At 38.6% G+C, this 12,442-nt stretch overlaps 1 protein-coding gene across 4 annotated transcripts in view; it reads right to left on the bottom strand.

The window, feature by feature from the left end:
* Positions 1–12,442, bottom strand: part of COL24A1 (collagen type XXIV alpha 1 chain) — a 147,790-nt gene that overhangs the window by 56,218 nt on the left and 79,130 nt on the right. For all 4 annotated transcript variants that reach the window (XM_068406150.1, XM_068406152.1, XM_068406151.1 and 1 more), the window contains 3 exons: positions 10,637–10,690; positions 9,505–9,549; positions 240–293 (listed from right to left, as the gene is read on the bottom strand). In XM_068406150.1, the coding sequence (XP_068262251.1) occupies positions 240–293; positions 9,505–9,549; positions 10,637–10,690 (153 nt within the window). The remainder of the gene's footprint in view (positions 1–239; positions 294–9,504; positions 9,550–10,636; positions 10,691–12,442) is intronic.

The raw sequence follows: 12,442 nt of genomic DNA, 5'->3' as shown, positions 1-12,442 counted from the left end.
CGAACAAGATATCAAATCTATCAGCTCTAAATTCATTGCCAAGAAAAATCAAGGATACCAGATACATACCTCAAATAACAGCATTTGTGCTACCATTTATTACATCCCTGTGCTCTGAAATAGCTGCATGAATATTAGCTTTGTCAGTAGTCAGTAAACAATCTCTCACCAGTATTTTATCACCCCAATAGTTTTCAAAGCTGATTTTTGCTGCTAAGTAGTCAGATACGTTATTATACCTTTTCACCAAGGCTTCCAGATGGCCCAGTTTCTCCAGGTAAGCCAGCTGACCCCTGTACAAAAAGTAAGCAGACTTTTGTTAGTACAATATCCATACCAGTTCATGGTTGGCAGCTCCCCAGCCACCCGGCAGCAGAGCACGGCACATTTCTTCATCCCAGAGAACCACTGGTCTATTTGTGTAAGTGCTCCTGTGGGGAAGTGAGGACTGCACAAGCTAACCTGGCTTCCAATCCATGCGGGAGGATCACTGCATCTAGACACACCAACAGTAAATGGTTACTGCTTGAAAAGAAATTACGTTAATTTAATCATCATACTGTGCTACCACCTAAGGTCTGCCACTGAGCTCAGTCTTGCAGTGCTAGAAGCTTTAGAAACATACAATAAAAGGTGATAATTGCTCTGTTAGTGCTTCAGTCTGACCACAGATTTCAAGGGGAATATATTCTGTGCAACCAAGTAAAAGTCAGTCAAAACAAAAATGACATGGGATCAGGTGTTGTCAGAATTTCCCCTTTAAGTGTTGTAGCCCCAAATGCCTTTGAAGTCAGGGATTAGAGTCTTCCAGTCCTTTTAAAAATGAAGTAACTCTCTCCTGAGGCTCTCCCACAAATTTCCACTGCATAGAACAAGTACCACCATATGGAATAGGAAACATGAGAGGAAGTACTTTTAAAAAGCTTATTCACAAGTGCTTGCAACACTCCCTTTATTATTAAACATAAAAGAAAAAAAAATTACAGTGCAAGGCCCCAGTTGAGAAAAATACGAAGAAGTGAGCTTGAATAAAAAGCAATAGGTGCGCAGAGTACATCGCATGACTGCTCATGAAAGATGGCAGAAATGTGGAGGCTCCTAGTAGTGACATAATACACAACTGTACCACGTCTGTAACACTTTAAAAAGCAAAAATCGTTTGCACTTTAAAAAGTGCAAATAAAATGGCAATTCAGATATTGGCATTACTATATCCACACATGTAGGAACGTGCTAGCTTAAGCAGCACTACCTTGGCACTTAAGTGATTTTTTTTTTTTTAAAAAAGCGTTACTTCTGAGCTCACTAGACAGCTCATATTCCTTTCAAGAGCCTAGTAGCAGTTTATTCCATAGAAATAATGTCACAGCAGAAAGACGACATTCTAGTCTGAGATCTCTGCCTTTGAAAAAAAAACCCAGCATTTTTTTAGCTTTTACCTGTATAATTTCAATAGAGTTCAGCCTCAAGTACTTTAACATAACAGGTGCAAAGTAACTAAGCTTTATGATGGCATCCTATTTTCTTGGACTGCTAGCTCCTCTAGAAATCTCATCATTTAAATATATTGCAATAAGCCCTTGATACAGCTGCCTTTGAGGCTGACAACACTGGCACAAACTACTTTCTGGAAGGGGCTAAAGAGATAAACAGGCCTCTCTGTGGCTGCTGGACTGATGTATTATGTGTGAGAACTTGTGTATTATATGTCAGAACTGAGATGTCTCTTGGCAGCGGCCAAAGATTGGTCCTGGCGATATTGGCACTAAGGTGATGCCCAGACGTCACTGGCAGGAATGAGGGACTTTTGTGACGAACTCTGAGAACGAGAGCTACCACTGCTACCAGTCATGGCCAACAGTGGGCCTCAGCACCAGGCAGAAATCTGTGAGACAAAGAATTACCCTTTACTCTTGCTCATCAAGATAAGGGGTGTGGAGGGACAGTTTCAAAAGGCTAAAGCCTAATCATTTTGATTCTCTTACTCCAGAAAGGACAGAAGATGTAATCAGAGTCAAGATGTAACTCAGATCTGTTCTCCTTCCACAGAAACACTCCTGATCTCCCAGCCAACACCACACTGTTTACAGGTCTGAAGATGCTGATTAGAAAGATAGGTAGCTGTGCCTTGCACCAGCAGTGAAGCTTTTACTATACAGCCCCTGATCAAGTCTCCTTTTCAATTCAAACGTATTGTCTTTCTGACTTAGTTACTCTGGTCTGAAAGAGAAGGAATGACTAGGAAGCAGTGATTGTGAATGTGCTGTTGTATTACCCAGCACATTAGGTCCAGCCTACACCACCTTCCAGAGGGAGGATAAAAGTTGGCTATTAAGTAGCAAGTTTCCTAGACACTGGTTGTTCCTCAGAAGAAAGCAGTTAAATAAAGAAAATTTACAGTAAAAATGCTAAAAGAAGAAAGTGGATTTTTATTGATATAAAGGATAGGAAAAAACCTCCGCATGAGTGGAAGTAGAAATGTAGGGATAGTCAAGAAGACAAGAACTGAAGTTAGTAAAATGGTAAAGGCAAGAGAGACTTCAAGAGGAATGAAGGGGAAAGTAGTTCATGGCAGGTTAACTAAATTCTCTTCCACTCCTCCACCCAAAACAGAGGGCAAGTGTCTGAGACCGAGATAAAGCTAGGGCAGGTACATGCAAAGGTAAGGGGTCTGTGTGTGAAAAAGCTTACTTGGGAATATAATTTTAGTCCTTAAAACAATTAGTAGTATACAGTGAAGAGAAAGTGCAATCAGAGAGCAAAACACCTTGTTCCATCAATACATTAGCCATAAAGTCATGTTTCCCCTATGGACTTTCCTAAAGATCATGTGGCTCCTTAAATCTCAGATTTGAATTGGTTCATTATAGAGACCAGCCACTGAGATTAGATTGAGGTTTCAACTCTCTCTCATTCTTACATAAGAGGATGAATACAGTCCAAAGCAGGTTTGTTGAGTCAGTGTCTTCCAGCATCCTTTCAATCCTTTGGGGACCAGTGGTGGATTCCAAAAATCAAATTGAATGTATTAAGCAACAGAAAAGTAAAGCGAAAAACCCTGAAATGTTTTTTAAAAAATCATCATGGTTTTAAACCTTATTAAAGAAATAGTCAAACTTTCTTTTACAAGGATTTGCATAAAACTCTTCAGTGACAATAACAGCATTTTAGAAACCTTCTTCACAGGAGCATTTTTGCGGAAAATTAATCAGATACCAGACCTCACAACCAACATACGCCCGAGAAAGACAAAACCATCTTGCCAGAGCATATGCTCTGTGTTAGAAACTGGACTGTAGTTGAATAATTGAAAACACATTGTTTGCTTAATGCAAACCCAAGTATGGAGTAATCCTTGAAAAGCTTGGTAGTGAGAAATGAATATTCAGCTGGTTTCAAACATTTCTGTGAAGCAGTTACCTGTCAGGTTGTACATTAACACGTTCTTCTGTGTTAACTGAAAATTTGCAACCCAATGTTATGTAGAATTAGCATTTTCAAACATTTTTATTCAACAACATTTAATGAGATGACACAAATAATTCAAAAATATTATCTTGCCATATTAACATTTCTCTATGAACTTCTTTTGGTATTTCCAATTCATTTTCATTAAAATTTGTCCTGACTCTGTGCTGAATCACTTCACTCCAGATCGAGCATTCAGCGATATCATAATTGCTGCCTGCTCATTAAGATTCCTCCTTAAACATTTCTTTAAGAGCCCAACAGCTTCATACTTCGTGAAGGACTTTATACATTTTGGCATAATACTCAAACAAACCCAAAATGAGATAACATTTAGGTTTGATTTAAGCAGATCAAAATTTACTTGAGGATCCTTGAAGATTCAAGCCAACTACCTATGTTAAAAAGACAACCAAAGGGGAGGGACAAGAAGAGGAAAAAAAGTAGATGCTCTAACAATCAACTTCTACTATTTCATATCCAGTTGATAAATAGAAAAATACCTCTATAACTCATAATATTATAAAAATGAAGTTCTATGAAATAAATGTTAATCTAAGCTCAGTTTTGCTAGCCAGACGTAATAGTACTTACAAATACTTTTTTAAACCAACCCATCTGGACCCTGGTATCATAGGCACTAATACTGGATCTGTGCATGCATAGTCATAACAGATGTGACCCAGATCAGGCCTGGACAAAAATTATGAAGAAAGCATGATCCAGGGCTTACACTAGCTGCTATTTGGGCTTCGTATCATCTGTTCTAGAACAAAAGGTAGCTGATCTGTGAGAAAGGTGGTGTCATGGACAGATGACACCTGCTCTGGAATAAAAAAAAAGCCCTGCTAGTCATAGATTTCTGGGTGAATTTGTATCAGATCAGTGCTTTTGTGTGACTATTTTTTATCTCACCAAAAATAGTATATTGCTGAACCACAGACAGGCTTTTGAAACCAAAGACTTTCAATAGAGTCTTTGTGTAGAATATTTGCTTACTACTGTACCAGTATCAGGTATGAACTGAATGGAGCAGCTGTTAGTATCGTGCACTTAGAGGTAAGAGTAACCAGAAGTTTTAAAGAAAGCCCTGTCTCTAGACCACTAGGAAATAGGATCGATTTTTGAGGATGTATTTTCTCACAGAAAGAAGAAACTCTAATGATTTGAGTTATTTGAAAGACTAAATAAAGAATATGAAGTAAACTGATGCCAGTTTACTTAAAGTTTACTACCAGTTCAATTACTGAATTAGTTACTTTTGAATCCCTTAGTGACTAATACTACATTTGACCTCTAATGGCATGTTAGTTTGAATTATCAAAATGTGAACTAGAAAATGGTCCCATGTCAGACCTTCACAGATGAGGAGCTCTTGGCTGACAGCTGTGCTAACTGCAGTACATATGCCACATAGCGATCCTGGCTTTGTTTGTGTGGTTCTTTTTTATTATTCAAGCTGGTGGTTCCACCAAACTTTAGAAACTATTTCCTACCTCATAACCACAGTACTAAAACTGTTATGAATTGACCACAAGATGTGTAGCTGCTTTACCAAGGATTATATTGGGAAGCATGATATTTGAAAGGCAGATGCTGTTTTCTTCTTTTTGACACTGAGATCTGGCCAACTGTTTCATTGGCATTTTCTGTCTGTTAAGAAAGTTACTTGGTAGTCAACCAGTGGCGATAATCTGAGTGAAAATCTATGCTTTGTTACTGCCAGTGGAGAAGACAAGTGAAAGCAGAGACGTACCATATTTGTACCTTGCAGCTGATGCTTCACTCAGTTTTTCAAAGGAGTCAAAACTGCAACTACCTGGATATTTAAAAGGCAAAATATACTGGCACCGTTGCTTAGTCTACTACAGTTTTAGGAAAGAAATAAATGGGTTGAATTTTGCTTCCAGTAACATCAGTGTAAGGTAGGGTAATTCTGTTTGAACGCGTTACGCAGAGAAACACTTGCATTTAAAGGAAGCTAGCTTATGAAGTGGCAGCAGGATGTGCCCACTGGCAAAACCTTGGAAGCCAAACTGCAGATGCCATGTGCAGATACTATTCCTCTATATTTTTCTTCCCAAACCACTAGAGTACATTAAATACTTCAGTTAAATTCGGATAGACAGTAAAAGGGACAAACAGTGAAAAGACTGAATGTGTGCTGATACCTACACCATTATTCAATAAGTTTAAAGCATGCTGGAACAACTTATCCTTGATTATTGCTAAAATAGCCCCCTCCCTGCAGGTGTTCAAGGCCAGGCTGGACAGGGCTCTGAGAAACCTGGTCTAGTGGAAGGTGTCCCTGCCCATGGCAGTGGGTTGGAACTAGATGATATTTAAGGTCCCTTCCAACCCAAACCATTCTATGATTCTATGAAGTATCATTATTACCATTCACTGTAAGATCTTCATAGAACTTACATTAATCTGTACCCAAGAGGTTTCTGAAAGCAGCTGAACTAGTTCCTTCTTCTGAAGCCCTTGGCAATGCCCCATGCACTCACCAGTCTTTGAAAAAAAAAAGGTTTTCCTCAATTGACTTTTCTTTTGGCCTATGGCTTACAATTCTTATTTGCATATCCCCAAAGCCCCGACTTTCCACAATAGTTCAAAGAACAACCTCTATTGAGCATCCTGAAAACATCAGTTAAAGCTCATTTAATCTTTTCTTCAAGAAGGAGGAATTGCAGTTTCCATTCTCCACGAATTAAGCATCCCTGGTGCCTAATCCACCTAATTTTTACCTCTGCAGGAGATGTAGTAATTGCTTTATGGGAATTCTTCTCAAAAGCCACTCAACTCCTAGGCACATGGCCTGACTGCAGTGTTTTCTTGCCTTCCCACAGACTCTCACAGGCTGACCATTTTCAGCCTGCTGTGGACCTGCCACTGACAGCCTGAATCTCACTTTTTTTTCTCTGCTGGACCGTAACTTTGATTCTTTTTAGCTTTTTTTGAGGCAGACTATGGGGAGAAGCACTTCTCATTTCAGCTTGGTTTTTTTTTTTGCTGTTTCAAAACCTATTTGCAAATGGGCACACTTGCTGACATGTAACTTCTCTGGGTCTTTGAAGATTATTTTTCCAGTATTTGTGTCCATGAACTCTGCTGATTTTAGTTTGTCCTTTTGACACCAGCTCTACATGCTGCAGCTGACAGTTCTACCCTTGCACTCTGTCTCAATATGTGTATAAATGTCAGTGATTTCTAATTCAGAAGTGTATGGGCCAAGGGCTGAATCTTTGTCATGGAGCTGGCAAGGAGAAATTGGAATTCATTCGCACTTAGTTGTTCAGTGTGGCCCAGTCTGTGTGAACATCAGTATTACCAAACAGTAATACAATCCTGAGAAACAACTGTTTTAAGCTCAGATGAATTCAATTTTGTGCCATAAAAGTTGAGCAATGAATCATTTTCTTAAATCATCCCTGACACTTTAACACAGACAGGTCATTTGTATGAGATGCTTGAAACTGGTTTCAAATGTTTTCTGTCTATCACTGGATAGCATCTGATCTAAGCATACAAAATCCAGTTGCACATGCCAAAAAAAGTGTGATTTTCCTCCCCCCCAATATAAGGGCAATTTTCTCAGTAACTGAGGGTTGTTTCCTTTGGCATGACTTCCAAAAGATTGTGTCTCATCAGCAGTGAAAATTTGCTCCACCTGCTGTCCCTTACTTCTCACTATCTTAACCAATTCCTTTTCAATTGGATCTGATGTCCTGCAGGTAACTGAATATCTTGCAGCAAAGGACAGCTGCTGGGTCCTACCGCAGCTTTGGGCTCTGCTTCGCCAAGCAGGACCACCTGAACCTGCCCACCTTCCCCTTTAAACAGCGCATATGCTGTAGCCAGAGAAACAGTTTTTGTTGTAGGACTTGGTTAAGGAATAGTGCCTGAAGTTTGATCTTAGGCACATTCCTGATCTAGTATTAATATGTGTGCCATTTTAAGCTTATATGCACAGTCAACATTTTATAAATTTAGTCTACTCAGTTTCCACACTGGACAAGCATCCAGAAATACTTCAGCAGAAATGTGCTCTGAAGAGTCAGCAGCTTCGTGTGACTAAAGAAATGTTGGACAATATGGCTTCTAGCCTATTGACAATGTGCTGCGTATTTCAGCACATATCCCATCTTACTAGACTGAATAACCAAGCATTATGGTCCAAGCTCCTGCTGTTGAAACTTCCCTGCTTGTGCACAGTTGCCATCTGTATTTTTCTAAGCAGATATTAAGCAGTACTTGACCTGGAAAAGCTGCTCCAGAAAAGCAATAACTATTTTGGCACCTCAGGCAGCAGTGACGGATGTATTAGTCAATGACAGAAGATGGATGATACCAGGAAAAGTAAGAAAATGGAAAGAAACAGAAGAAAAATATTGGTCCAACCCTTTGGTATCAATAGCAGACACGCACATGTGCTTCATGTAATAATTTGCTACGAATTCAACATTTACAGGATTTATTATTGCAAAATTGCTTCTTTTGACAGCTTATTCAAGAAATGCACTAGTTTTCTTTTGGAGAACTAGAATACTGTGATGGATTCCCCATTGCTAAAAAAACAGTATCATATATTTCAACCATGGGCTTGAAAGTATGCATCAGATTCTGTAATTTGAAAAACTTGGTAAATAAAGATCATGAATAAACAACAAACAGTAGATAAGCCAGAAGTGGGGGGGAAGGTGGTGGTGCAGAAGGAAGAAACCATACACACAGAATTTTATTACACTTCCTATCAACTTTTTAGTAATTTCTTTTTCTCTTTGCTTTTACTATTAAATAAACTGTACAGTAATTGCACATTGTTTAGTGCTATTTGTACAAACCCCTCTTTGTGTTTGGTGTCACCAAGCAACTGGTAACACAAACTTCACAAGGCATCAATAAAGACAGATGCCTTACTCCATACCTTCTTTTAGGCTCCACCTCAAAATCTGTCACAGCAGCTAGTAGCATTTATACTTTGCTCTTGTACTTTGTCTTTCTGGTTTTAAACTTTTTTTTTTTTTTTTTTGGTCTGGTGTGTTTGATTCCAGAGATGTCCTGGAGACATCATGTATGCCACCAGACCCAATACTGAATAGCAGGGAGTGGATTTATCTGTGAATTAAGAAGTTTGTATTCTCTCTGCACAACAAGGAAAAGAAAAATTACTTATTACAAACAGAAGCTGGTGAGAAGCTGGAAGTAAAAACTGTGTCCAAAGTGTACAGAGGTGAGTATTTTGCATCAGGACTCACATCTGGAAAACCATTTCTGCATACGAGAAAAACCATCCTCTTCCTGCTAGTACTTTTCAATTTACTTAGGGGGAAATCTTAACTGTTACAGATTACAGTGGTGAATAAAGTGAAGGGAAGGAATTTTGAAAGGTCTTCCTGGGAGTTCTGCTGAATATGTTTGAAAGGCTCTCTCCTTTTGGTGTTCTACCATTGGCCTTAACCACCTTCCAGCAGAAGGGAGGCAGGTTACACAATAAGAACAACTTTTTAAAATTAGAGAAGCCTTGGGCTGCCTGCAGGTCATGGAGCCTTCGTTCTTAGAGCTTTTTATAACTGGTTAGCCAAATATTTGTCAGGAGTGATATAAAGATAACCAATGCTGCCTAGACAGTCAAGGATGGACTACGTGTCACCTCAAGGTCACCTTGAGCTCTGTGATTTTATGGAGGGCAGACAGAACAAGTCTGCAAAATACATCTCAGGCTAAATGTAGCCTTTCAAATGATTTCACTGGAAAAGGTTCATTCACTCAAACGTGCTTTGGAAGATCCCTACCACTACCTGTAATGTTCACTCGACCTATTAGGAAAAAAGCAGAATTAACTCTGGAAAATACTTAAAATGGGGAATGTCTTTAAATAGTATGATTCTGAAAGAGTACAAAGGTATAGCCAACATACTACATCTTCAAAGAAAGGCAAACTTCAGCAGAAAGTTACTGCAACAAATTACACGGTCACTCTCAGATAAACATAGAATTAAAAATAAATCCAGAAAGAGAATTCAAGCTTACTGCTTCACCAGTTTTTCCAAGGTTTCCTTGGTCTCCTTGTTCTCCCTGTTAAATATAGAAAACAGATGATGTAGTTCATTAGAAAATTAATTTCTTTCATATGTGCATATTAAAGTCCTCTATTTTCCTAGGATCCTCTTTATTTTCTAAATTACATCTGCCACTTAAAACTTTAAACGCTAAAATAAAGCAACCAGCAAAAATTTAATTTTGTCAGTGTCTGATTTTGATTTTGTAAAAAGATGTAAGCTCTGTCCTAATCTATTTAGGACTTGCCCACAAAAATGAAGACTATGTATTAAAAGCTCACTAAATACATGAAGTCAGAAAATACTATAAATGAATTATTTAGTTTTATTTAAATCTTCCTTTCAGCAAGTTACCTTCATTATTTCACAACTGCTTCAAAAGTAAATGTTACCTGTGGACACTACTGATAACTTTAATTTTGCTATGAAATATTATAATAGGAAAATTGACATTTGAATTACATTTTAACAAGCTTCTCCCCCTCTCCCCAAAAGCCTGTAACTGGCATTAAGTATTAGATTAACTCTGTTCTCCTTAATAACACTGCTGGTCACATTATGTAACTCTGGAACATTTTGCTATGTATTTTACAAGTGGAAGCTGGGTATATCTGCACTACTAATTATCTGACCACGACTATAATCTCAGTGCCCCGATGAGCAGTGATCTGGGTACTGTTTACTCAAATTGCAACTCGGCACTGAGAAATTCTGCTGCCACAAGCTCCTCTTTCAAACTGCAGCACTTCATCTCATCCCCCCCTCACACCCCCGAAGTCCTGCCAGTGCAATGGGGGGGGTTCGGGGGTCCCTTGTTGCCCCCCAGGCCCAGCCACCCTCACATCCCCAGGCAGCTAGATCTCATTTTAGTAGGTGCTGTCTTTGCTCGCACATCCCTGTCTCCTGGAGCTGCATAATTTCCTTCTTTTCCAAAATGAGATCTTGCAAGAAAGCAGAATCACCAGTATGATATACATTTATATTACATGGAAGCATGTGTACTCATATCCTTTCACTGGCATGCCACTGTATTTAGCAGTGTATAATTGTACACAGTTGATACTTCAAACACATTTTATTTCATATATAAAACCATCACTTACCTTCAAACCTTCCAGTCCAGGATCACCTACATAACCCTTCTGTCCTGGCTTTCCCTAAAATAATGATTAGAATACAATATTGTAAATATTTTATTTTTAAAAGATAATTTCATCCCAATCTCTGTATTTATCAAAATATGTGCACTCAAAAATGTACATTTTAGCAATATTTAATACCAACATTTGAAGCTAGTGTATTTATAAATCCACATCTGAAAATACACTACAGCAAATACTAGCACAGTAAGCAGAATCTGTATTAACTGTTACAGTGGTTAACAGTGAGGAAAACCAGTCGCAATCCAAAAATCAAACACATTTAAATTTTGCTTTAAAAAACATGTTAAGGAGACAAAAGGCAAGGTCATGTTCTCTCCCAGCTAATTCCAGCAGAACAGGGACTCACACTAACAGAATTTGAAGCTTAGTCTTCAAGGACTGGTGTCATAACTGTCCTTCCTCAACCAGACAAAATCAGCTCAAATACCCTCTCCTCTTTGTTCATCAAATTGATTATTTTAAGCCTCATCTCCCTCCACTAGCATTTTGCTGCTGATAGATCTTGTTGCTATGATACTCAGTTAATAACATTGTTACCTGTAAGAAATACAGTAACATCAATCAGAACAGGCAGCCATGAAGTGACAAGATCTTTGAAGCATTTTATAACATACATCCCTCCCTCTGTTGTCACTCACACACCCATAAAGGCATAAAAACCAGAATGCTTTTCTCCTGAATTTTCAATTAAATGTTTATAACTTAATTATGTCTCACTTTTAGGAGGTCGTTTTCCCTCCAGGCACACTTTACTTCCTCTACAACATAAAACATGGCCTAACCATTTGGTTATCTGAACAGCATGGCCCTGCCCAGACACACTTTCCCCATCTGCTCTGGGACAAAGACCCTAGCCCAGAAGTAAAGGTCCAATGGACTGGATCTGGTTCTTGAGCAAGTTGCTAACGAGATCGCTGAAGCCTGACAACTGGAGAAAGAAAATTAATTCAACATTTTAATGATTCAGTATCAAAAAGATGCAGATTTCTGCTAAAAGGAAATTATCAGCTGTTGTTTCAGCAGACTGAGTAATTTCAATCACAGGACTCTGTAATGAGAGCCTTCCTTTCCACATCAGTTGTCCTGAGACAAGATCAACTAAAGCAACAGGTAACAAACAGGTTTCTTCAAAAAAGATGGGATTTTTCCATTTGGCTTTTTTGCTCTGGCTGCTCTGTGCCTGTCTTTCAGAGCACAACATGTGTGTTAGTTTCTGGGCATCTGAGAATTCTCTATACGGCTTAAAATTATATTGTCTTAGTAGGTCCCATGACTTCTCATATTAATCCTTTTTATCTCTCTTGTTCTCTCTCTGCCTGCCTGCGTGATTTCATTTTGCCTTACAAGTTCCAATAAATATCACTGCTTTAGGAATAGACTTTTGCTTTTGCCAATGGATTAAAACACAGCACAGCTAGGAATGTAGGGAGAAAAGACTGTGAAGAGAAGTTCTGAGGGACCCAGATAAAGCAAGTCATGTCTTTCCACAAGGCTTAGCAAAAAACAAGTGATGGGCTTCTGCAGGTTACTACACACTGTTTAACTATTTTGCAGCAAGAACCTTAAGGTCTTTCTAGAGAGTGAGACTGTAACATAAAAATGTTTTAAATTAAATTAATTGAAAGAAAACTAGTGGCCCCTATTAACTACTTTGATAATTTTAGTCCTATCAGAACTGAATTGGAGTTACAACTTATAAAGGTTTCTTAGCTGTAGTACTCCTGCTGTGGACTAGCTGCAAAGGAC

This window comes from Nyctibius grandis, chromosome 8 (genome assembly GCF_013368605.1).
Source record: "Nyctibius grandis isolate bNycGra1 chromosome 8, bNycGra1.pri, whole genome shotgun sequence".
Classification (NCBI taxonomy): Eukaryota; Metazoa; Chordata; class Aves; order Nyctibiiformes; family Nyctibiidae; genus Nyctibius; species Nyctibius grandis.
The sequence above is the reverse complement of the archived record's forward strand: the minus strand, read 5'-3'. Positions and strand labels throughout refer to the sequence as shown.